General features: G+C 32.0%; 1 protein-coding gene across 1 annotated transcript; it reads right to left on the bottom strand.

Moving 5' to 3' along the window:
- Positions 1-115: 115 nt before the first annotated feature.
- On the bottom strand, positions 116-27,950 carry LOC109594886 (semaphorin-5A). The gene is made up of 6 exons (XM_020010142.2): positions 27,632-27,950; positions 5,521-5,634; positions 3,673-3,769; positions 3,106-3,616; positions 912-2,712; positions 116-615 (listed from the first exon to the last, which is right to left on the bottom strand). The coding sequence occupies exons 2-6, from the start codon at positions 5,621-5,623 to the stop codon at positions 287-289; spliced, it is 2,841 nt and encodes a 946-aa protein (XP_019865701.2). The 5' UTR covers positions 5,624-5,634; positions 27,632-27,950; the 3' UTR covers positions 116-286.
- Positions 27,951-27,984: the final 34 nt, after the last annotated feature.

The following is a 27,984-nucleotide window of genomic DNA, read 5'->3' as shown; positions in this document are numbered from 1 at the left end:
GTATTAATTGTTATATTATGACTCTTACGTATAAACATAGTATGACTTGAAGGAACAATATATTTTAGAGGTGGATGGTCCTCCTAGGATTAAAATAAATAAAACTCACAAAAAATATATATAAATTTTATATTTTATTAAAAATTTTATATATTTAACTCAATATGAGTCATAATAAATATAAAATAAATAATGTGATCTATGATGATGACCCTCAGGTTATATTATCTGTAATTATATACTAAATTTATCACAATATTTACAAAATAAAACATACTCAGTCGAACTATTCGTACAAATAGCTATCATCCCTTTTATAGTTATTTTTTTCAAGATTATTTCGTTTCAATGTATTAATTTCTACGTCATCAAAGGTGAACTTCTTTAAAGTACCATTGTTGGGGAGAAATGATTTGGCACTGCTTTGTTTCGACATCTTGTCCTTGGTGGGCACTGACATATACGGATTTGGTTCGGTTATGTAATGCGGAGAACTGGGAATCGCGTTTTTCTTTTTCTTGAGGAATGTGCAGTAACCCATGTAGATGAGACCAGGCAACATTCCCACAACAATTCCAATGACTAGGAAAACTATATTACTAGAGCTGCATTTTCCTGAAAAAGACGAGTTAATTAGAATATATTTTGGAATTTAGTAATAATTTGTTAATTTTTATATAATATACACTTTAATTTTCTTAGAAGATGGGACGAGAAAATGAGGGGAACATCCCAGAATGTACGCTTCTCTATTATAATGAAAAATGTTTATTACATTGAATTGTAGGTGTGTAATTTAGGATAACACATTTCAAATTTAAACACGATTGAACCAGAGGTTATAAAAATATTGAAACAACAATTTTTGAAATTTATATTTGAGGGGTATGTGTATTTTCTTGTATACTTACTGTCACAAGTCTGGTATTCGCATCTTCTCTCTTCCCGATGAGCTCCGTGACAGTTCAAGGACTTGCACGTCCTCGTCTTGTATTGAATCCCGTTAGAATCGCAAGGCGACCAATCCGACCAGCAGTTCCAGTCCTCGCACGGATGTGTGTTGCACGCCCGCGTTTCCGTACACCTCCTGCCTTTACAAGGTCCATGTTTTTTCTGTGTACCACCACCACAAGACGCGGAACACTCACTCCAAACGTCCCCGGAACAATTACTGTTCTCACAATACTGTATTTCCTCGTCTATGGTCAAAGCAATGTGATTTTTGTTCGTCACCGGCGCCTTACACGACAGAATGTACCTCTTTTGGTACTTCATCGACAGATTCGTGTCCACGGTGATCCATTCGGTGATGTTCGTGACCGTTCTCCTCTCAGTCTTCTCCTTGCAACTGTGGTGGTCACATTTGCCGATCATCACGTCGTTGCCCTTGCAATAGCTCCCGCCGTTCCTCGGCGCCGGATTATTGCACTCCCTCGTCCTGTTTCTGAACCCGCACGAATGGCTGCACGGGCTCCAGGCGCTCCACTCGCTCCAGCCACCGTGAACCGGATCGGCCGGACAGGGTGGCAACTCGGTGCAACTGGCCTCCAACCTATCCTGACCCACGCACACTCTGCCGCCGAAAGCCGGCGCCGGATTCGTGCACGACCTCGTCCTGGTCTTTACCGCTTCCCCACAAGTGGCGGTGCACGCCGACCAAGCCGACCAGTCGGACCAACCCCCGTGCACGGTGCAGTTCCTCACCGTAATCGAGGGGCCTTCGCACGGCTTCCCGTTGTTGGCGGGCGCCGGATTGTTACATTGTCTCGTGCTGCAGAAGCACTTGTCTTGGGGCTCGGACTGGAAGTTGTGGTTGCACTCGGTCCACCCCGACCACGTGGACCAGCCCCCGTCCACCGGGTTGTCGAGCACCGGGCACGTCGTGACCGATTGTTGCCAAATAGACATTGGGGGGTTGTCCATGGGTGGGGGCGAGCACCTTTCGTTGCGTTCGTTCCAGCCGCAGTACGGGTCCATGGCGTTGATGCAGCTTTCTTTGGACGTGTGCCTGGAGCAGTGTTCCGCCGGTATTTGCAGTAAATCTGTGCTGGTCGTCAGATATATCGAGTTGGTGTTCTTGAGGAACTGCATGTTGCTGATGAAGCTTTGCGTCTGCCAGACTTCCACCACACAAGCCTTGTCATGGCCTAGAGGCACGATCAACTTCTTGATCAACCCTTCTAGGGTTGATATGTAGATGACGTGTAGAGAGCTTTGTAGTCTGGTGGAAAGGACATCCACCGTTATATGCGTAAACCGTTCCAGTTCTCCAATGTGCAGGGGGTTGACGCTGGTTGCTTGTATGGCATTGTCCATCAGCGGGTATTTACCAACCTCCATCAGCTCATTTCTAGTACCGAAACCGGGTTTTCCGCATTCAAAGTGACGCTTCAACTTATTTTCGTGCGGAATCCAGGCGTCGTCGTTTGTTCTGGTCTTGAATGGGCCCGTGAAAGCTTCGTTGATGGCGGACAGATTGAAAGCGCACACAGCTGAACCCGCAATACTGTTGGTGGCGGTGGTGAATGTTGCGTAAACGATATTCTCTTCAGGTATGTGGGTCATGCTTTGTATTTCGTTGAAGTAAAAGGGGTATTCACCGCTGATCGAGCAGTTGAGACGAGCTTTTATGAACGTCGTCCAGTTATCACGTATTATTCCGCCGCCTCCCGAATCGTTTTTGCACACTCTGGCTATCCGGGAGTAGATTATCTGAAAAATAAATGTTTTTTTTAATTAAGGGAGAAATTAATTAAGTGTATTAATAACGGAGATGAAATATCTGGGAGATTTTATGTAATTATACCTAAGACGCCACACTGACGTTAGATAACTCAGCGAAGTGAGGAAATATAAAAGTTAAAAGCGGATCCGTGGCAACGAATTGAGTCAGCACTTTGCGGTTTTATATTTTTTAATTGCATTTCTTCCAAAGCCCGTAAGGAATGTCCGGATAATGGAGCAGGTTTCACATACAAGGGAGTTTAAAATTCGATTATTGTTTTCATTGCATGCACATCATTAAACGTCTAAAAGGTCAAGCAAGGAAATGTTTCTCTTTATGATTTTATCACAGAATAAATAACGAATGTACATAATATTTACCTTTCCACAGTTGATATATTCAACTGCAGTCTCTCTAAAAACTATATACACATAGTTTTCATTTTCAAAACTTCCAACAAACTGTGGCTCATTAAGCCAAAACCCATCCGACTGCTTAGTGTGCACAGGAAGGTCTTTCCCATTGGTTTTGGAAATGAGCGAGTCCGACCCTACCCAATTAGTGGGCCCCCCAAAGTAGTACTCCCCGTTGTCAGCAATGAAGCCGGTAACGTTGGCCGACGGGTTGTAGGGACACTTGGCGATCCCGTCCACGTACTCCATCACTTCAGAAAGCTGGTCCATGTCCCTCCAGGAGCACATGGGCGAAAACGCGTGAGTCCCACACACAAACACGTGCGTGCTGTTGCTCAAAAGCACTTTGATGTAGTTGTCGCAGTTCTCCCTGGTCTGGCCCTTCTGAAGGCAGCGATTGATTTTCTCTTCGGGTGGGCTCCATGTGACCCGTTCCTTCACTTCCAAGTCGTTGAAGGCCAGGCGATACAGCATGTTCCTGAAACACCACGTTGTTGTAGCTGGATCCAGATTTACTTTGCTATTAACACTTACTTCGCCCCCAATAAGATTTCCTGTCTGGATACATCGAAGAGCATCTGCGAGTAAGTCACCCCTTCCACCGGAAACTTCTTCATCGTGGGCAACAGGTCTGCGAAATTAAATAAAGAATATTAGAGAAGCCAGGGACGAAATTGCTGCGAAGTATTTTATGTATGGAGGACCACAAATTACTACCCACAACATTAGTGGGGATTTTATTGACGCTGTAAGATAGTTCTCATCTCAATTTAACGCTAATTGCAAATTCCATTCAAAGGAAAAGTTATTACCACGGCTAATTGTTTTGCACTCCTAAAATCGATAATGTTTACCACACAAGGATAATATTATCTGTTGTAAAATGTGAATTATTTTAATGTGATTAGTTTTCCTAGGAAAAATTGTACGTGTACGTAATTCGTGGTGGATGGGATTTAATTGGTGGGTTTATTTTGCTCGTAGTAATGTAAAAGTTTAGTAAAATCAACAGTGCAAATTATAAAGGGCTTATAAACTTTGCTGGCTAAATTGCATGTAGGAAACTCAATTCATTTTCCAAGTGACAAAGTGAGTAAAATAGTAAAAGTTGCAAACATTTTTAATTAAATTTAAATGTTTTAGAAAATAAAATACTTTTCTATTTGCATATGTATTAAACAATAATAATCAATTTATTGCGAAGCTCATTTTATTGACCATAAACGTTTATTGTTAATAAATTGTGTTTACACATGCGAGAATAGAAGTGGAGAGGAGATGTATCTAAGATACGTTAAAAATGTAATAATTTGTCATGATCGAAGTAACATACGTTCCCTAATTACAATAATCTTCGCTAATGGCAAACGCATATCCTGTTCGAAATCGTCGATTACCACTTTTAAGACAATGCACAGCAAATCACGTTGCATAAATATAAGCATCCATCGGCATGCTATTTAATTTTAATTATCGAAGAACCACGATAAATCAATATTTAAATCTAGCACCTACAAGTGTAAATATTCCTTCCATCTATTCCAACAAAACGTTCACCGTCCATAAGGCCTTAAATATGAGATCGTGTCTCTTGGTTTCATTGAAATCCGCACAATTCTTGCGTTTCCCCGACTTATAGTATAGTAATTATACACCTATGCCTATGTAAACACTTTTATATAACTGTTTATGCGTTTAGCCAATTACACATAGCAATTTAAATATTACTTGTGGAGTGGTTTTAATTAAATATTGCCGGATTAGATGGAACGTCGAGTTGCGAAAGAATTAAATCAGAGAATTAACTGTTCAAACAGTAATTAAAGCACTTCTGGTGATTTAAAGGAGTAAAAATCAAGTTAAAATGCAAGTTACTTAAAATAGGTGACCCAGAATAACAATTATTAGAGGGAATAATTATAATCCACATTTTTTTTGTTTCGTTAAAGTTATAAATCATTTTAAAAATAAAATGCTAGTAGTACATTTTATAACTAATATATTTTACCAGTGTATTTACAACTGATTATCAGTTTTGAAATAACAAATATTAGATAACCTGTTTATTACTCTTTTAAGATAAGCTGAAAGATATAATAAAATAATGTAAGAAATTAGATACGTTTAAACTTTTCCTTGTTATTAAGTTAGCTAAATCGTAGATATAAAGTGGCTTAGATCGTTGTTGACAAAACACTTGACAAAAAAATATTCTAGTGACATTCTAGATAAGTAATATAGTTTATTTACATCTTAACAGTACAATACTCTTGTCAACAAGACATATAGATCTAAAAATAGATAAATTGAACATAATACATTTTAGTGCGATGATCCAATGTTAATGCATTTGTAAGATTACAGATTTTTTTTAAGGCTTACCCTGATGAGAAATAAATCTGAAGTCATTTTCGACGATCTTGGGGGCGACCACAGCGAAGAAATGGAGGAAAAGGCAAACTCTCCAAACCCCAGAAAAGGACATTCTTGCATATTCTGAAAAAAAATGTATAAATGTTTAATAAACTGTAGTTTTATTAGTTAATATTAAAGTGAACAGGAGGCAGAAAATGAAAGTTACAACTAAATATTAATTTAAAATAAATGAAAACTTGGGAAAATACAATAAAAAGAGAATTACAAGAAACGTTTCTTGATTTTCATCAGCACATAAACTAATTGTATGAAGTAAGCAATTTACTTATTGACACTGACACTTTCATTACTGTCATAGTCAAAGACACATTACACAGGTGACCAGAGAAATAGCACACCTTACTATTTATTGTTAATTAGGAAATGCATTAACATATTTTATATTATATTTATTTATTTTAAAATAATTTCTACTAATTTGATGGTTTCTGGTGTTTTAACCGAGACTTCATGTCGTTCCATAAGTTTTTAATTGGATGTGGATCCGGACCTCAACATGATTATCTTTTAATCAATCAATTTTGAACAACTTTGGACGCATGTTTTGGATCATTATCATGATTAAAATCTGTTTAATTGGTAAATTATCATTGGCAATTGGTTCTGTCACATCTCTCACGATATCTGTATATATGAAACAGTGTATGTCACCAATAATTTTCCCTAATGGTACTATACCATGCCAAGAACGGAAGTCTAAACCATCCACCAGGTTTAAAAGTTGTTGTGAGTTAAAACTTTTATTTGGAGGATAACCAACGTATTGTTTACATTTGATTCTATTCTATTGAACTTGGATTCCCCACTCCAAAGTACTCTTCGTCAAAATTCTGGAGGATAATTAATATGTTTTCATCCTTACAAATTTTCTTCATTCTCTTGATGTTTGATTGTTCTACTACACACACTGATATTGTATGTCTAGATTAATTAATTAATTTTTAATTCGCCTGGAAGACAAGAAAGGATTTCATTTACTGAGTCTTTCAATTCGTCTGTGAAGGGAGTTGTTTTCTTTGCCCCCAAGACGTTTGCTTATTGTATTTTCAATCTACTACATTGTTTCATATTTGTTAATAACAGTGTAATCCATTTTTCAAGAGCATCTTAAGCTTCCCTACCGACGTCAGTAATATTTAATATGTTTCATGTTAATTATTATTCCCCTCTTCTCTGGAGTGCTGTGTTTCCTTCTTCCCACTAAAGTGAGTTATTCAAGAAAATAATTTAAATTCTACTGAGAATAAAGCCTTACTGTTAAAACTATAGAGTCACAAAACGTAAATATCTTTGAATAGTATTTATCAAATTAGATTAATTTGTGAGTTTAAAATAATAATAAAAAAATCATGGATAGAGTTCCCTTTAAAGTAACATAAGTAACACGTCACCTTTGCGATACTTTAGAGAAGTTACTGTAAGTGATGAACATCCATAAGTTTGGTTTAATCAGTTGATGAACATGATGAACAACGTCAAGGTCATACTGAAATCTGCACCAACGAACAAATTAAGCAATATCTCGTAGTGAAACCTATTTGAAAATAGGCTGGTCATTAAACTGATATGAATCAGCCATTAGAAGATGGCTTCTTCCAATGAATTTCATCAAAAAGTTGGGCAAATGGATTGCACATAAATTAAGTGAGGTTAGGTAAATCAGATCTTTAACAATTTGATCAATTCTCTCATTGCATCCAATGTAAATGAGCCTTTTAGTGATCATATAGTAAAAAATGAGTTGATTACGACAATGTTCACTGGTCCAGATAATGGGTTGAAAGCTGGTAAACTTAATGGGACAGTACTATAAAAAGGCATAACCCTAGAGGGACTTTGATAATTGGATGGTAAAGTGGGAGTGGAGACTTATTTAAAGAGAAGCTATTTTAATCAGTAGAAAACTCAAAAGAAGCTACAAAATGTTAAATGCCAAGTTCCACCTCATCCACCATGTGCATCTTTTATTTATTTTTATCATAATAAACTATTTAATTATGAAGATGTTAAAACTGAGTTTGATCTTCTCTTCAGTTCCAAGAACCAGGAATTTCTTTTTCTCTTGGCATCCTTTTCAAAACAATATAAGACCACATACCACATTAGAAACTCAACAGAAGCTTCAAATGTTAAATGACAATCTATGTATCTTTTATTTATTTTTGTCATAAACGATTTAATTTTGAAGATGTTAAAACTGAGGTTACTTTGATGAAGCTAAAAGAAAGTTACTACAAAAAAGGTAGAATGTTAAAAACCTAAATTGCTTTTTCCAGTACCTGATAGTATTGTAAAATTAAATGGGGTATTATAAAAATATATATTTTATAACTTATTGAATCCATTGAATTTAATTATTAATGAAAAATATCATATTAAGTAATCGTTTAGTATTATTGTCATTAAAAAAAGTGATTAGAAACCATGTAGATTGCAAAATCAAATGTGTCATTTTAGTGATTAAATGCAATATATTAATATTTTGCTCCAGGTGTTTTTATGAATGCAAATTTTCTAATTACCACGTTCAAAGAAAATTGAATATTCACGTCGATTTATTTATATCGTGTCTTTAGAAAGTATAAAAGTAACATTTTTAAAGGATAGTCCATCAATCAATGCTTGGATGAAGTGTGGAAAAATTTATTATATGTTATAGTTGTTTTTCTTTGTCTTCTAATTCGTAACGAAGTATACGGTGGAGAAGTTTTCCTTTCTTTCACGTAGTTTGTCGTGGACTAGACAATGTGTCATCTTAAATTTGTTCCGGAAATAAATGACTCAAAAATCCTGAAATATCGTTCAAAATTTCCAGTTTCTTTTTACAAAAAAAAAATGCACGTTTTTAAAAGCGATCCGCTTGAGTGCCAATTTATTTCGTTTATTGGGAAAATATATTTCACGACGATCCCGATGGTTTTATCAAGCTAAAAAAAAAATGACGAGAAATCCGAAATATGATTCGATGACGCAAAGTCGCCGAAGTGCTTGACCCACATGCGAACGGACAATGGAAAAATGGCCTCTCAGAAAAACATAATCGTGTTACGTACACCCGGCAATAAAATATTAAACAGTACTTGAATCTTAAAGTGTAAATTACGCCGGCCGTTAAAAATAACACTTGTCCGTTTATTGCGCCACTCAAACGGCCAATCGATTTAAAAGCCCCCCCTATATATAATAATTCCGTCTCGAGCAAAAAGCCCCGGCAATTCCTATTAATTTTTACGACTGCACCAAATCGAATTGGCACGCATTGTTAAAAATGTAGGGGGTGGATTTGCGGGCTTGTTTCAGGTAAGAAATGGCGTCGGGACTGTGCCGCAACTCGGCCATCTGTTTCCACGTTTCTGCGGCAATTTTTACAGATGCGTTCTCGTTCGTTTCGTCTACACGAACGATATTATCGCATTTACATGATATTAAGTTATAACACGTGAGCACAAGTAATCTGATATTGAATGTAAAAAAATATGTTTGTGCACTTTTACTGGGTAGGACGAGTTTGGAATGGAAGTTATTCTATCGGCTTCTTTATTTATTGACACACGGTGTAGTGATGTAAATAATCTTGGTAAACAAATAAAATGGAAAAATAATAAATGGAACTAGGTTGCGTCAAGCAAAATTAGGTTGAAAATATATAAAAAAAACAAAATTGTTATTTTATACAGAGTGATTCACTCAACTGATTCATTGCAGATTTATAGACAACTTCCGGTTTAACCGGATATAATAAAAACATTCCTTTTCAAATGGAGCCCCCTAAATATAGTAAATACATGTCCAAAGGTTATTGAAAAAAATGTGTGAAAAACTTTTTGTCACTGAATTTTTATTTCATATGTTATTTAAAATTTTAAACAAGTTTTCGTGACACGAGAAATATCACGAGTTAATAAATTTTACATAAATCAGCAATTTTTAATTTTTATGAACTTTAAACATTAAATTTTTTATTTTTTTTTTAAATTTTTAAAATTCTTTAAATTTTTATAATTTTCATAATTTTTATGATTTTTATAATTTTTATAACTTTTATAATTTTTATAATTTTTAAAATCTTTAAAATTTGTAAAATTTTCAATTTTTTTTTTTAATTTTTAAAATACTTAAATTTATTAAAATTGCTAAAATTTTAATAATTTTCAAAATTTTTAAAATTCTTAAAACTTAAAATTTTTAAAATTCTAAAATATTTAAAATTCTAAAATAAATTGTTACAAATATTTGATGGCATAACTTACTTCGCATTTAGATTAATATTTCAGTAACATTATTTTCTGATTCAAAGCGAATGAAAACTGAATTTTGTTCCATATTGACAAATTTACTATATAAATTTAAATAAATGACTATTTTTAACTTAATCAACATTAATTAAATAAAGTTGTTTAATACATGGGCAGATTTTAATAAAATTTAATTTTCAATTAAATAGAGTGTTCTATATAATTTTATTGTTTATATAATTTATTAAATGTATATATTATCTATATTATAATTAATATTTTAATTTAATTATGTTGACTTTGAGTGCCATACACAATCAAATATAATTAACTGAAAATAACTTTAAATAGTAACGGTATAGGACGAATCGACTAAAATATTGACATAATAAACTGAAATAGATAATAAATAATTCACATATTTTTTGTTTATTTAATATGAATCACAGAAACAAATAATTATATATTATTTCTCAAACTTTAAATTACTATAGATATTTGATGTCATAGTTTATTTCATATTCTCATTAATTTATATAATTTCTGTTTAATTTATATAATTCACAAAAACAAATATATATTATTATAATAATAATATAATAATTATAGATTATTTCTCAAATCACTTTTCTACTTGAAATAACTTAAAATAATTATTTCATTATTTTAAACATTGTTTAAATTATTATGGCATATATTATTTCGTAGTTAAGACAATTTTATTTTCGGGTTTCAATTAAAATTAAATTAAAGATTTTTAAAATTTTTATTTTATTATTTTTTTTATAATTTTTGTAATATTTATAATTTTTATGATTAATTAATTAATTTTTAAAATTTTTATAAATCTGATAACTTTTGTAATTTTTTTATAATTTTGTAATTTTTTAATGATTTTATAATTTTTATATTTTTGTAGTTTCTATAATTTCATAATTTCATAAGTTTCATAATCTTTTCAATTTTTATAAAGTTTATAATTTTTTCAATTTTTTTGAATTTTATATTTTTTATAATTTAATAATTTCATAAATGTTATGATTTTGAAATTTTTTTATAATTTTATTATTTTTATAATTTTTTAATAATTTTATAATTTTGTAATTTGTTTTATAATTTTATGATTTTTATAATATTGTAATTTTTTAATAATTTTATAATTTCATAATTTTTTAGTATAAAAAGTAGTAGTAAAGTATAAAGTAAGTATAATATATCAATAATCAATATTTTAGTATCTCGCAAGTACATATTGTAATATATTTATTATTTATCAATCAATTTTACGATGATCAACAAGATAAATTTCATTGTGTTTTAATCTGATTACCTAATGTCTAGGGTAGATAAATTTTTTATGCGAAACTATTTGTTTATATCGATCAATCAAGAAAAAATGAAACCTTAAAGAACAAGGATCAATATTGTGGTTTTGTTTGTTTAAATTTAGAATAACTACCGCCAACAATAAGCTACAGACACGTTCCTAAGTTAACACACACACAAGGAGTGTTCATAACAACACTTAACGTATAATAAAGCACATTTTTTGCGTGAACTAAGGCCAAGTTGACAGTTTTGCATCATAACTAACCCCATAAAATGTCAAAGTTTTCAGTGGTTAACTTGTTTAATTGTTTATAAACATAGAACTCGTAAATTATGGACATGTTGCGGCCGGGCCAGACTAAACAAATCCATACAGCAGCAGCCCATTTGCACCGTATAAAACGATATTGAATTCAATATTGTAATGCATTGTCCTGTCGTAAATATTGATGGTCGATCGTTCGCCAAAAACGCGAACACTTGCGTCTATTAAATTTAATGACGTCAAACGTACTTATTATTTTTGCATTGTGTCGTAGTATTGCATAAATTTTGGATGTGTGCAAAACCATATCAATGCCGAATAAATTTGTGTACGGTTTGAATGACACGTAGACAACTTGGCGGTTACATTTTAAGTAATTATTTTTATCAAACAACATTAATGAGATAATATATCATTAATTATATAAAACAATTTTGTATGTAATGTAAACAAATTATGAGTACTTTCTATTAGGTGTATTTTTGCCAAAGTTTATACACAAAACAAATAACACAATCAAACAGAAAAATTTCCTGTATGTCAGAAAATAAAGCTAGATAAATTTAGTTTTTATAAAATAAAATACAAATATATTTTGAGGTTCAAAGTAAAGGTTATTTAGCATACGTTGGCGTTAATTTGGGAGGCTGGGATAAACCTTGGGTTCCGCATTCTTTATGTAAAACATCTGTTGTACATTTGCGACAGTGAACAGGGGAAAGAAACAATGTCTAAAGTTTGGCCTACCAATTATTTGAAAGGTACCATGAAACCATAATAACGATTGTTATTTTTGTTTCCAAAGATATTAATAGGAACAATAGGATGGATTATAAATTAGATTCAACAATAAAACCTTCTACCTCCTGAAGAAATACCCGTCCCATCTTTGAATGCTGGATTGTTGGAAGATGTACAGAAACACCAATCTCTGATGAAGATTCCTCAACATTTCAATCAGCAAGAACTGAACGAGCTTATAGAAGACCTGAGTCTCTCAAAGGAATCTGTCGAATTACTTTCATTCAGGGTAAACGAAAAGAATCTACCTTATTAATAGATAAGTATAGATATAAATGGACACATCCTAATCTAGATTCAGTAGTAAGACCTTCTACTTTCTGAAGAAATACTTGTTCCATTTTTGAGCAGTCTTACTGGGCAGTTGGAAGATGTATAGAAACATCAATCTCCGATGAAGAAAACAATAGTGACTTTGAAGCAAATTTAACCATTTCTCAACATTTCAATCAGCAAGAACTGAATAAGCTTATAAAAGACTTGAGTCTCTCAAAGGAGTCTGTCGAATTACTTGCATTCAGGTTAAACGAAAAGAATCTTCCTTATGAATAGATAAGTATAAATATAAATGGACACAACCTAATCTAGATTCAGTAGTAAGACCTTCTACTTTCTGGAGAAATACTTGTTCCATCTTTGAGCAATCGTACTGGGCAGTTGGAAGATGTACAGAAACATCAATCTCCGATGAAGAAAACAATAGTGACTTTGAACCAGATTTAATCATTCCTCAACATTTAAATCAGCAAGAACTGAACGATCTTATAAAAGACCTGAATCTCTCAAAGGAGTCTGTCGAATTACTTGCATTCAGGTTAAACGAAAAGAATCTTCCTTATGAATAGATAAGTATAAATATAAATGGACACAACCTAATCTAGATTCAGTAGTAAGACCTTCTACTTTCTGGAGAAATACTTGTTCCATCTCTGAGCAATCGTACTGGGCAGTTGGAAGATGTACAGAAACATCAATCTCCGATGAAGAAAACAATAGTGACTTTGAACCAGATTTAACCATTCCTCAACATTTAAATCAGCAAGAACTGAACGATCTTATAAAAGACCTGAATCTCTCAAAGGAGTCTGTCGAATTACTTGCATTCAGGTTAAATGAAAAGAACCTTCCTTATGAATAGATAAGTATAAATATAAATGGACACAACCTAATCTAGATTCAGTAGTAAGACCTTCTACTTTCTGGAGAAATACTTGTTCCATCTTTGAGCAATCGTACTGGGCAGTTGGAAGATGTACAGAAACATCAATCTCCGATGAAGAAAACAATAGGGACTTTGAAGCAGATTTAATTATTCCTCAACATTTAAATCAGCAAGAACTGAACGATCTTATAAAAGACCTGAATCTCTCAAAGGAGTCTGTCGAATTACTTGCATTCAGGTTAAATGAAAAGAATCTTCCTTATGAATAGATAAGTATAAATATAAATGGACACAACCTAATCTAGATTCAGTAGTAAGACCTTCTACTTTCTGGAGAAATACTTGATCCATCTTTGAGCAGTCTTACTGGGCAGTTGGAAGATGTACAGAAAATCAATCTCCGATGAAGAAAACAATAGGGACTTTGAACCAGATTTAATTATTCCTCAACATTTCAATCAGCAAGAACTGAACGAGCTTATAAAAGATCTGAGTCTCTCAAAGGAGTCTGTCGAATTACTTGCATTCAGGTTAAACGAAGAGAATCTGCTTTTTAATAGATAAATATAGATATAAATGGACACATCCTAATCTAGATTCAGTAGTAAGACCTTCTACTTTCTGAAGAAATACTTGTTCCATCTTTGAGCAGTCTTACTGGGCAGTTGGAAGATGCACAGAAACATCAATCACCGATGAAGAAAACAATAGTGACTTTGAAACAGATTTAACCATTCCTCAACATTTCAATCAGCAAGAACTGAACGAGCTTATAAAAGATCTGAGTCTCTCAAAGGAGTCTGTCGAATTACTTGCATTCAGGTTAAACGAAGAGAATCTGCTTTTTAATAGATAAATATAGATATAAATGGACACATCCTAATCTAGATTCAGTAGTAAGACCTTCTACTTTCTGAAGAAATACTTGTTCCATCTTTGAGCAGTCTTACTGGTCAGTTGGAAGATGCACAGAAACATCAATCACCGATGAAGAAAACAATAGTGACTTTGAAACAGATTTAACCATTCCTCAACATTTCAATCAGCAAGAACTGAACGAGCTTATAAAAGATCTGAGTCTCTCAAAGGAGTCTGTCGAATTACTTGCATTCAGGTTAAACGAAGAGAATCTGCTTTTTAATAGATAAATATAGATATAAATGGACACATCCTAATCTAGATTCAGTAGTAAGACCTTCTACTTTCTGAAGAAATACTTGTTCCATCTTTGAGCAGTCTTACTGGGCAGTTGGAAGATGCACAGAAACATCAATCACCGATGAAGAAAACAATAGTGACTTTGAAACAGATTTAACCATTCCTCAACATTTCAATCAGCAAGAACTGAACGAGCTTATAAAAGATCTGAGTCTCTCAAAGGAGTCTGTCGAATTACTTGCATTCAGGTTAAACGAAGAGAATCTGCTTTTTAATAGATAAATATAGATATAAATGGACACATCCTAATCTAGATTCAGTAGTAAGACCTTCTACTTTCTGAAGAAATACTTGTTCCATCTTTGAGCAGTCTTACTGGGCAGTTGGAAGATGCACAGAAACATCAATCACCGATGAAGAAAACAATAGTGACTTTGAAACAGATTTAACCATTCCTCAACATTTCAATCAGCAAGAACTGAACGAGCTTATAAAAGATCTGAGTCTCTCAAAGGAGTCTGTCGAATTACTTGCATTCAGGTTAAACGAAGAGAATCTACTTTTTAATAGATAAATATAGAAATAAATGGACACATCTTAATCTAGATTCAGTAGTAAGACCTTCTACTTTCTGAAGAAATACTTGTTCCATCTTTGAGCAGTCTTACTGGGCAGTTGGAAGATGTATAGAAACATCAATCTCCGATGAAGAAAACAATAGTGACTTTGAAGCAAATTTAACCATTTTTCAACATTTCAATCAGCAAGAACTGAACGAGCTTATAAAAGACATGAATCTTTCAAGGGAGTTTGTGAATTTTTATATTAAAGACGTAAGTGTAGACATAAATGACATATCATAATCTAGATTCAGCAGGAAGACCTTCTACCTTCTAAAGAAGCCCTTGGAAGATATATAGAAACATCAATCTTCAATGAAGAAAACAACTTTGACTTTGATAAGAACAGAACGAGCTTAGATGAATCTAAAGAAGTCATTTCATTGGTAATTGGAGCAAATAGAAACGGTAACAAAGAGGAAATTAAAACTAACCAATCATAAAAACTAGTTTTGATAGACTAAATCTGTTGCTTGTGTAATCAGCATGGATTCTTAAGACACCAAACTTTAATTTTTTTTTTGTTAAAATGACAATCAACGTGACCCACAGCAACCCACGTATTTAGAAACAGCTACCTACCGCACGTAACTCTTAATATTTACATCAACAAACACAAAAGACATACAAATGTTCCAAGCCGGCTTTCACATAAGTTTTTCTCAGAACAAACGCAGTCAATTTTCTGCTTGGCGGTATTTTCTATTAATTCTACTTAATTTTATTAGCCTTCATTGTGCGGCGAAAAACAGTTCTCTGTGTTAACATTTCACCTGCAGACGTTCCAAATATTTTACAATTATACGTCTTCGCCAACAAGTTCTAACTCATAGGTAAAAGCAAAGCAAACCAAGATTTTTATTTACCACAGAAAGGAACCTTTGAATTTCTAATGGTTCGAATAATTTACGAACGCAATTAGAATACATAACCGTATTAATAATAAATAATGCTAAAACGAAACCACACACGGCATAAGACGCAATTACGTTATGATGTAATGCGAAATTTGGTCCGGGGACAAAGAAAAAACTGTCCGTATTTATTTGTACCATATTAAATCGTGTCGGTGGGATGTTCTGTGTGAATGTAAGGGAATCACAAATATAGTAATACGAAGTCCGACCGGTTGTAAAATATAAATAATAATGTAAAACTCATTTAAATATACAAATTTATTACCAAGTTTCTACCACTATATATATATATATATATATACTGGGCGTTACTGTTTCCGTTTCTTCTTGTATACAGTCCGTACATTTTTAAGTGCTCCTTGAAAGCCTCGCACGTCGATAAAAAATAAGACATAAGGCCCCGCTTTGTTTAGCAGACGTCTGGCGTTGAAAATTCTCGAATCCGTGCGAATGCACCAAAAACTATGATTTGCATTCGGTCGAAACAATGGCGGTTTTGTTTGTTAATTCCGAGAACCTCGACTAATAATTGACGCGTCGAAACAATATCAGGTGACTTTCAATAACGTTTTCCGGACTGGGCGATCAAAAATGTAACGAACACCCGTAATTATGTCGGAACAACTGGATGTTGGAGTGTGACGGTGTGATTGTAGTCGAAAGGAACATAAACAGGTGATACGTTTCGTATGAATGTGGAACGTTCATTGATTCTGATTGGTTTCTATTACGGCAACGTGTGTTATTATGTGAATGAATGACTGACGATTGCTTTCTAAAATTGAAAAGTGTTTTTGGTGCTGGTTTGTAAAATTGGTGCATCGTTTAATTGAGTATTTTTTGAGGCTCAAATGTCGATCAAGGTTGATGCTGTTTAGGATCTGTGAGATTATTTGATTTTGAAGATATATTTTTATGTATAATAAACCTGAAGTGAACTTGACATTTTTATGACATAATTATAAAATGTGGTTAATTAAATATCATAGTGGAATATTACTGTTTATAACTAGATAAAAAAATTAAATGAATATTTAATTTTAGAGAAAACTTAAAATTTCTCAATTGACGTCTTGTGTTGTAGACGAATTAATTATTTATAATTAGATAGTAATTCTTACAGATATCTATATATTTTTTTGTATTTTAATGAAATATTATTGTTCATAACAAAATAAAACAAAAATTTAATTTTAGAATAAGCTAATCCTTAAAAATATTTAAATAACTAGATAAAAATGGTTAAATAAAATTTTTATTTTTGAACAAATTAATTTTTAGAGAATACTCAAATAATTTTTTGTGTTGTAATTGAATATTATTGTTTATAAGTAGATAAAAATAGTTAAATAAAAATGTAGTTTTAGAGTAAACTTAACCTTAAAAAATACTTAAATAATTTTTTATGTTATAGTTGAATATTATTGTTTATAACTAGATAAAAATAATTAAATATAATTTAGATTTTTGATCAAACTAGTTCTTAAAGAATACCCAAATAATTTCTTGTATTGTAGTCGAATATTACTGTTTTAACTAGTTAAGAATAATTAAATAAACATGTAGTTTTAGTGTAAACTTTTCATTAAACAAATATTTAAATAATTTCTTATATTGTAGTGGACTATTACTGTTTTTAACTGGTTAAGAATAATGAAATAAAAATGTAGTTTTAGAGTAAACTTATCTTTAAAAAATCTTCTTGTGTTGTAATCGAATATTACTGTTTTAACTAGTTAAGATTAATTAAATAAAAATGTAGTTTTAGTGTAAACTTTTCATTAAACAAATACTTAAATAATTTCTTATATTGTAGTCGACTATTACTGTTTTTAACTGGTTAAGAATAATGAAATAAAAATGTAGTTTTAGAGTAAACTTATCTTTAAAAAATACTTAAATAATTTCTTGTGTTGTAGTTGAATATTATTGTTTATAACTAGTTAAAAAAATTAAATAAAATTTAGATTTTTAAACAAACTAATTCTTTGAGAATACCCAAATAATTTCTTGTGTTGTATGGTCGAATATTATTGTTTTTAACTGGTTAAGAATAATTGAATAAAAAATGTAGTTTTAGAGTATACTTATCCTTAAATAATTTTTTGTATTGTAATTGAATATTATTGTTTATAACTATATAAAAATAATTAAATATAATTTAGATTTTTGAACAAACTAATTCTTAAAGAATACCCAAATAATTTCTTGTGTTGTAGTCGAATATTACTGTTTTAACTAGTTAAGAATAATTAAATAAAAATGTAGTTTTAGTGTAAATTTTCCATTAAACAAATACTTAAATAAACATGTAGTTTTAGAGTAAACTTATCCTTAAAAAAATACTTAAATAATTTCTTGTGTTATAGTTGAATTTATTGTTTATAACTAGTTAAAAATAATTAAAAAAATTTAGATTTTTAAACAAACTAATTCTTTGAGAATACCTAAATAATTTCTTGTGTTGTAGACGAATATTATTGTTTTTAGCGGGTTAAAAATAATTAAACAAAAATGTAGTTTTAGAGGAAACTTTTCATTAAACAAATCCTTAAATAATTTCTTCTATTGTAGTCGAATATTAATTACTGTTTTTAACTACTTAAGAATATTTAAATAAAAATGCAGTTTTAGAAGTAAACTTTTCATTAAACAAATACTTAAATAATTTCTTATGTTGTAGTCGAATATTTATTACTGTTTTTAACTACTTAAGACTATTTAAATAAAAATGCAGTTTTAGAAGTAATCTTTTCATTAAACAAATACCTAAATAATTTCTTATGTTGTAGTCGAATAATTATTACTGTTTTTAAGTAGTTAAGAATAATTAAATAAAATTTAGAATTTTGAATAAACTAATTCTTAGAGAATATTCAAATAATTTCTTGTGTTGTAGTCGAATATTACTGTTTTAACTAGTTAAGAATAATTAAATAAAATGTAGTTTTAGAGTACACTTATCCTTATAACAAATACTTAAATAATTTCTTGTATTGTAGTTGAATATTATTGTTTATAACTAGATAAAAATAATTAAATATAATTTAGTTTTTTTAACAAACAAAGAATAACCAAATAATTTCTTGAATTGTGGTTAACTAATTAAAAATCATTTAATAAGAATGTAGTTTTAAAGTAAACTTATCCTTAAAACACTTAAATATATTGTGTTGTAACTGAATAGTTAGGATAAAATCAATTAACTAAAAATTTAATTTTAGAGCAAAAATACGCAATTAACTTCTTATGGTAGTCGTGTATTCGAAGAAGATCTTGTTGCAAACATTGTGCCTCGTTCTCAATTCAAATTACATATAAAAATAGAAAGAAAGTGCCTATAAACCTATTGAACTTATGAAACCACCTTTAAGAGTGCGTCCATAAAAATACTGCCGTGCACCCATTTTACTTTGTGTACGTTGCAAGGAAGTTTTCTTGGTAAAATTGCGTCGTCAACGCGTTTCAAAATATCCTCCGTTTCCGCGATTGTTTCCAAATTTCAATATTGGTGGGTGCGTTCAAAGGCCATCCTCGCGGGACACCTTTTGTGACGATTTTTACGTTTCCATAAGGTGTTTGCAGGTAGCCAGGACCCTCGTCATAACGTGCCAGCCACGATTGTTAACGTCTGACACTCCGAGGCGAAAATTAATGAAAACAAGTAAAAATGTCAACGTCTGTGAACTCGCTGGCTGGAAGATAATTACGCGAACAAATTAATTGTTCGAGTAACGAGCGATTGTCAAATTAGCCCGAGATTTATGGTGAGGAGTAATCATAAGATGTTACTGCTCTAATATCAGCAAGTCATTTTTATCAAACGGAACACCTCCATTATTTATTTCAGTTCTTTTGTTGTTCGAGTCGTTCCGCGTTGGGGTAGACGAAGATGAACGTCTCAAAACGTTAATGATATACAAATTTCACCGTGCCACTACATATATGGGCTGGACACCTACTTGTCACAGTTTTTTTTTTTTGTATTAGAAATTTTTATTGCGTACACCTAGAAAGAACTGTTCCAGCCTTGGAGCGATCATCCTCCGTTTGCCGTAATTCCTGCGACTCTTATCGAAGGTTAAACCACTGAACACCATGTATACTAATTACATTTATGCAAAACGAACGTACGTGAGCGTTTATGGAATTTGTTGTTTACCAGGCTGCATCTTCACGAACAAAAAAAAAATAATGAAACTGAATATATAATGAATAATTCCGATGCGTTCAACATTTTTCATGAGAGTCCGAGATGAAGTACAGTTACGGACAGAAGTGATAACACATAACATACCTCCAACACTAGGAACTAGTTTTTATATATACATATATATAGACAGGTTTACTATGACAAGCACTAAAACCACACATTTTTTATGTGAGTCAATTTGTACGGGCACGACAGAAACGTGTTTATTTAAGAGGGACTTTCGGGAAAAAGTTACTTTCGTTTTTTAAAATCTTCCAAATTGTTTGTTGACTCAATTGGCTGTCACACGTTTTGCTGGTTTGTTTGAACGGACGGTGTTTTCTTTAGCACCTGTACAAAATTGAATGAATATTTTTTAAATCCCTCCTTTGGAACGCTTTGATAAAAAGCAAAAGTTTTAATGCCCATTTCCTGCTTTGGATGTTTCAAATGCAATGTTTGGAATAAAATGAACAACTTTTTTGAGGTTATTTGTCAGATTCAGAAGAACTAACTTAAGAGTGAGTCAATTTTTTCTTAAAATGATACTAGTTTTGTTTTTTTTGTTATATAGTTCTATGACAAAACAAAATATTGTCAATCAATTATTTTTCTATAAAATCAACAGAATCCAGATGTATTTCAGATAAGATCAATCAGATATTACTTAATCAGTCCTGAGTAATAATGTTGCTTATCATGTACTAAAGCAATTTTAGATCTGGGGTCTAAGTCTCACAAAACAATGACTATTAACAAGTAAATGATTCTAATTTTACTCATAATCTAATAAAATTAAATAAAATTAAATAAAAACTTAATAACACATTTCCACTTAACCTATTACAAAAATATGTGATTATTTGTAACTAATTTTAGTCATAAATAGTGACCATTTGATCAATATTCTTCGTTCATGTTATATGAAGATTTCACAATTCTAGCATCGTGGTGCTAGAAAGTTTTTTAGAGGCTCTGCATTTCGACAAAATTAAATAAAATTAAATAAAAATTTAATAACAAATCTTCACTTAACCTATTACAAAACTGTGATTATTTGTAACGACTTTAAACTTATAGATGGTATTAATTTTACTCATAAAGAGTGATTCTTTGATCAATATTCAATAAAATTTAAGAAGAGAGTGACATTTTGGCCTCGTCTAATTTTGAGACAGCACCAATTAAATTGGTTTGGATGGAACATTTTATTTCTTCTTCGTTCATGTCAGAAGAAGATTTCACAACTATAGCACCGTGGTGCTACAAAGTTTTGAGAGTCTTGACACGTCGATAAAATTAGGTAAAATGAAATAGAAACTTAATAGCACATCTTCACTTAACCTATTACAAAAATGTGAATTTTGTAACGACTTTAAACTTATAGATGGTACTAATTTTACTCATAAAGAGTGATTTTTTGATCAATATTCAATAAAATTTAAGAGGAGAGTGACATTTTGGCCTAGTCTAATTTTGAGAATGCACCAATTAAACTGGTTTGGATGGAACATTTTATTTCTTCTTCTTCCAAGTCAGATGAATATTTCACAACTATAGCACCGTGGTGCTACAAAGTTTTGAGAGTCTTGACACGTCGATAAAATTAGGTAAAATGAAATAGAAACTTAATAACACATCTTCAGTAAACCTATTACAAAACTGTGATTATTTGTAACGACTTTAAACTTATAGATGGTATTAATTTTTTCTCGTAAAGAGTGATTCTTTGATCAAAATTCAAAAAAATTTAAGAGGAGAGTGATATTTTGGCCTCGTTTAATTTTGAGACAGCATCAGTTAAACTGATTTTGATGGAACATTTTATTTCTTCTTCGTTCATGTCATATGAAGATTTCACAACTATAGCACCGTGGTGCTACAAAGTTTTGAGAGTCTTGACACGTCGATAAAATTAGGTAAAATGAAATAGAAACTTAATATCACATCTTCACTTAACCTATTACAAAACTGTGATTATTTGTAACGACTTTAAACTTATAGATGGTATTAATTTTTCCTCATAAAGAGTGATTCTTTGATCAAAATTCAAAAAAATTTAAGAGGAGAGTGACATTTTGGCCTCGTTTAATTTTGAGACAGCATCAATTAAACTGATTTTGATGGAACATTTTATTTCTTCTTCGTTCATGTCATATGAAGATTTCACAACTATAGCACCGTGGTGCTACAAAGTTTTGAGAGTCTTGACACGTCGATAAAATTAGGTAAAATGAAATAGAAACTTAATAGCACATCTTCACTTAACCTATTACAAAAATGTGAATTTTGTAACGACTTTAAACTTATAGATGGTACTAATTTTACTCATAAAGAGTGATTCTTTGATCAATATTCAATAAAATTTAAGAGGAGAGTGACATTTTGGCCTAGTCTAATTTTGAGAATGCACCAATTAAACTGGTTTGGATGGAACATTTTATTTCTTCTTCTTCCAAGTCAGATGAATATTTCACAACTATAGCACCGTGGTGCTACAAAGTTTTGAGAGTCTTGACACGTCGATAAAATTAGGTAAAATGAAATAGAAACTTAATAACACATCTTCAGTAAACCTATTACAAAACTGTGATTATTTGTAACGACTTTAAACTTATAGATGGTATTAATTTTTCCTCATAAAGAGTGATTCTTTGATCAAAATTCAAAAAAATTTAAGAGGAGAGTGACATTTTGGCCTCGTTTAATTTTGAGACAGCATCAATTAAACTGATTTTGATGGAACATTTTATTTCTTCTTCGTTCATGTCATATGAAGATTTCACAACTATAGCACCGTGGTGCTACAAAGTTTTGAGAGTCTTGACACGTCGATAAAATTAGGTAAAATGAAATAGAAACTTAATATCACATCTTCACTTAACCTATTACAAAACTGTGATTATTTGTAACGACTTTAAACTTATAGATGGTATTAATTTTTCCTCATAAAGAGTGATTCTTTGATCAAAATTCAAAAAAATTTAAGAGGAGAGTGACATTTTGGCCTCGTTTAATTTTGAGACAGCATCAATTAAACTGATTTTGATGGAACATTTTATTTCTTCTTCGTTCATGTCATATGAAGATTTCACAACTATAGCACCGTGGTGCTACAAAGTTTTGAGAGTCTTGACACGTCGATAAAATTAGGTAAAATGAAATAGAAACTTAATAGCACATCTTCACTTAACCTATTACAAAAATGTGAATTTTGTAACGACTTTAAACTTATAGATGGTACTAATTTTACTCATAAAGAGTGATTCTTTGATCAATATTCAATAAAATTTAAGAGGAGAGTGACATTTTGGCCTAGTCTAATTTTGAGAATGCACCAATTAAACTGGTTTGGATGGAACATTTTATTTCTTCTTCTTCCAAGTCAGATGAATATTTCACAACTATAGCACCGTGGTGCTACGAAGTTTTGTGAGGCTCGGCACGTCAACAAAATTAGGTAAAATTAAATAGAAACTTAATAACACATTTTCATGCAACCCATTACAAAAATATGTTATTTTTTACTGCGACTTCAAAAGAAAACCTCCAGTTTTAAATCAGCTTTACCACGCAACCAAAGAATTAAAACGAACAGTATCGTTAGGACTCGTCGAACTAAAATTTAACCGTAATTAAGGCAACAAAAAATAAACATTTGGAAGTGGTCCATGTACATATTCTTATGTTAATCGAATTCAGAATTAACAACAAGCGGATTTCGTGATAATTGCCCGATCTCAATTAGCTATTTTCGTATAAAAAACCCGCCCCGGGGCTAGGTCAAACTAATATCCTATGCGAGGCACTTTCAAACCGTTCGCAATTGTCTTATCGGCCCGCAAAAATATTTTTGCGAAGTCTTGGAGAAAAAAAGACGGTTCTGTAACAGTGATTTGTTTTTAATTTCACGGCACAAAATTGAGATTTTTTAGCACTTCCCTTCGATTTCCAAGCATGAAATTAGAAATCGTAATTGTTAGGAGGTTATTTGAATTCGCTGATAAAAACGTACCGCTAATTGTTTGTGCGGCCGGAGGCTGTTGATTCGAATTGTTACAACTGTATCATTTCTTCGCCTTCGAAAACGTAAACAAAAATACGGCGCAACTGTATTTTAATGCGTTTAAATTGTTAGATTGCTACACGGTGAGTATGCAAATTGGCAATGCTAAAAATGTTCATATTAGATTGCACGTTTATGCCAATTTAAAAGTCAATACACTGCAGACACTATTGTTCTTCCTTTTTTTTTATAACAGTAGTAGTTCCAAATTGGTTGACTGTGGGTATTCCTTACTCTTTTCTTTTATTTCTGTGTTAAAATGGTCTTAATAACTAATTGATTAATTAATTAATTATGAATTAAAATTTATAATATCAAAAAAATATTTTATGCCAAGAAGACTAGTTTAGTAAGTGACTAGAAATGTCAAAACAAAGTCCAGATTTAGATTGTTATCAAAGTAATTTAACCACAACCATAACCATGTTTTGTGGTTGTTGAAAGCTTTCGTAGAAAAAGCACTTGCATTAAGAGGAAGAACCCAAAAAGGAACCTCTAACTCTTAGTCAAATTGTGAGACGATTTTATCAAGTGTGTTCTCGACCAAGAAATAAAACTTGTTAGATACATGATTAGAAAAACGTCTGATAAGGCAAAATGTACCAAGAATATCAAGTGGTTCATCTTGAATAGACATTAAAATTCTCATTGAATCAAAAGTTGCAGTACCAAAAATTATTTGGTGTCAAAAAAACTTTTTTAGTGATTAACAATGTCAAAACAAACTTGGAAACAACTAACCAGATTCAGATTATCATCTAAATAATTGAACCACGACCACATTGATGATTTTGTGGCTGTTGAAAGCTTCCTTCGAAAAAGTATTAGCATTAAGAGGAAGAACCTAAAAAGGTACGTGTCAAATTCTTAGACAAACTGTGACAAGATGTTATCAAAATTTGCAATATTAAACATCCCAACACAGGAAGTAAAACTTGTTCAGTACGTGATCAGAGAAATGTTTGCTGTGGTACGATATATTAGGAATCAATTAACAGATATCTGATTGAAATGTGAGCTGATCTGATATTTGACTGTTGTTTTATCAATATCAACAATATCAGTAAAATAATATTGGGCCAAAACAACACCAAGACAAAGAATACCAAGTGGTTCATCTTGACTAGACATTAAAATTCTCATTGAATCAAAAGTTGCAGTACCAAAAATTATTTGGTGTCAAAAAAACTTGTTTAGTGATTAGCAAAGTCAAAACAAACTTGGAAACAACTAACTAGATTCAGATTATCATTTAAGTAATTAACCACAACCACAATGATGATTTTGTGGCTGTTGAAAGCTTCCTTTGAAAAAGTATTAGCATTAAGAGGAAGAACCTAAAAAGGTACGTGTCAAATTCTTAGACAAACTGTGTCAAGATGTCGTCAAAATTTACAATATTAAACATCCCAACACAGGAAGTAAAACTTGTTCAGTACGTGATCAGAGAAATGTTTGCTGTGGTACGATATATTAGGAATCAATTAACTGATATCTGATTGAAATGTGAGCTGATCTGATATTTGACTGTTGTTTTCCACTATCAAGAATATCAATAAAATAATATTGGGCCAAAACAACACCAAGACAAAGAATACCAAGTGGTTCATCTTGACTAGACATTAAAATTCTCATTGAATCAAAAGTTGCAGTACCAAAAATTATTTGAAGTTAAGAAAACTAGTTTCGTATGTGATTAACAATCTCGTACCAAACTTGGAATCAAGTAACCAGATTCAGGTTGTCATCTAAGTAATTTAACCACAACCAAAGTAATCATTTTGTGGTTGTTGAAAGCTTCTGTCGAAAAAGAATTAGCATTAAGGGGAATAACCCAAACAGGTACGTGACAAATTCTTAGACAAACTGTGCCAAGATGTTATCAAAATTTGCAGTATTAAACATTACAACATAGGAAGTAGAACTTGTTCAGTACGTGATCAGCGAAACGTCTGCTTTGGCAAAATATACTAGGAATCAATTAACTGATATCTGATTGATATATGAGTTGATCAGTTGTTTTATCACTATCACCAACAATATCAATAAAATAATATTGGGCCAAAACAACACTAAGACAAAGAATACCATGTTGTATAGACATTAAAATTCTCAACGAATCAAAATTTGCAGTACTACTTTAGTACATGATTAACAATGCTAAAACAAACTTGTAATCAATTAAGCAGATTCAGATAGTCATCTAAGTAATTTAACCACAACCACAATAATGATAATGATTTTGTGGTTGTTGAAAGGTTCCCTCGAAAAAGCATTAGCATTAAGAGGAAGAAGCCAAAAATTCTTAGTCAAACTGTGTCACCATTTTATCAAAATTCGCAACATTAAGTGCCCCAACCCAGGAAATAAAACTAGTTCAGTACGTGACCAGAGAAATGTCTTCAATAACAAAATATACTAGGAATCAATTAAAGCAGTTTCACCACATAATAACGTTTCATTGGTGACCGCCGAAAGCGTGTTTCGGAAGACAATTCGCGTTAAGGGGAAGAACCACAGTACGGTACGTCTTGAATAGACACTCAAATTAATGGGCTGTGCCATTTGGTAATTCGAAAAGTGCCTCTTGAACACATTCAAATTTATTGCCTTTATTAAACACGTGTTCGCATTTGTGGGTGTTTGGGATCCCTTTTCGAAATGTCAAACGTCTCAAAATTTTCTACCTGCGCCGTACGGCCTCATAGTTAGCGAAACTGACTTCGGCTGTTGAATAACCCCCCCGTTGATAATTTTTCGTGGCACAATAGGTTGCTCTTCTGGCCGCAATCTGGACGGCATTATTCTTGTGCGGAGTTTATGTCCGGGGTACTTGGTGTGCCAAATGTTACGGAACTCGGTCCGCGTAAACAATCGCGGAGTGATGGGCCAATTTTTCTGATCAATGGGCTCTAATTAATGCGATAATATGGCCATTCATGCCTTAAAAATTGGTGTTTTGATCCTTCTTCAATCTTCATTAGGTACTTAAACGGATGAACGGACCTTTGCTGGTCAATTTTCATTGATAAATTGGAAGCATTAAAAGGAAGCAAGTCTAAAAGACAAAAAACAAATCGAACTGATTTAAAGAACCATAAAATAACAGTTTAATATCAACAAAACTTGTTGCCATAAACTCCTGAAGGCTTTTAAAGTTTAAATGTATTCAAACTTGCTAAAAAAATGTAATTTCTCCTCAAGACATCGAGAATCTGAACATGATTTAAAGCGAAAAATTCCTACCGGTTAATGATTTTCCAGTGGAAAACAAGTTTGCAGTGAACTTCTTAGAATTGCAAAAACACTTACAAGTATGATTTTCTATATACAGCATTGTGTTGTGGCCAAGTCAGGTCAGTGTGATGTTGGGGAGCGGCAAACTTTCCATCACATCAAAAATCTGTTCATAAATTCGCGAATTTCACTGAAAAGCAACATTTCCCGTCCACCACACGGTCACGATTTGATCCTACGCGAGTAAAAATCTATTAAAAACAATAAAAACGGTACAGATGCTGCGAAATAAAAGTTCTTCGTGAACGTCCTTGACTAGATCCACTAAGGTTATCCGAACATAAACAAACCAGTACGACGAGTGATGAACCAAGAACGATAGTAGGTACGTACAGTCGCCGTATCACGGTACGAACTGATATACAACC

This window comes from Aethina tumida, chromosome 1, assembly GCF_024364675.1.
Source record: "Aethina tumida isolate Nest 87 chromosome 1, icAetTumi1.1, whole genome shotgun sequence".
In the NCBI taxonomy this organism is placed as follows: domain Eukaryota; kingdom Metazoa; phylum Arthropoda; class Insecta; order Coleoptera; family Nitidulidae; genus Aethina; species Aethina tumida.
Note: the sequence above shows the minus strand (reverse complement) of the source record. Positions and strands in the feature narration are given on the sequence as shown.

Coding starts and splice junctions, on each gene's coding strand:
- LOC109594886 (XM_020010142.2), bottom strand. CDS start 5,623: ATGTCCTTTTCTGGGGTTTGGAGAGTTTGCCTTTTCCTCCATTTCTTC. Junction 3,770..5,520: donor CAGATTTATTTCTCATCAGG/GTAAGCCTTAAA, acceptor TTAATTTCGCAG/ACCTGTTGCCCACGATGAAG. Junction 3,617..3,672: donor GAAATCTTATTGGGGGCGAA/GTAAGTGTTAAT, acceptor GTGGTGTTTCAG/GAACATGCTGTATCGCCTGG.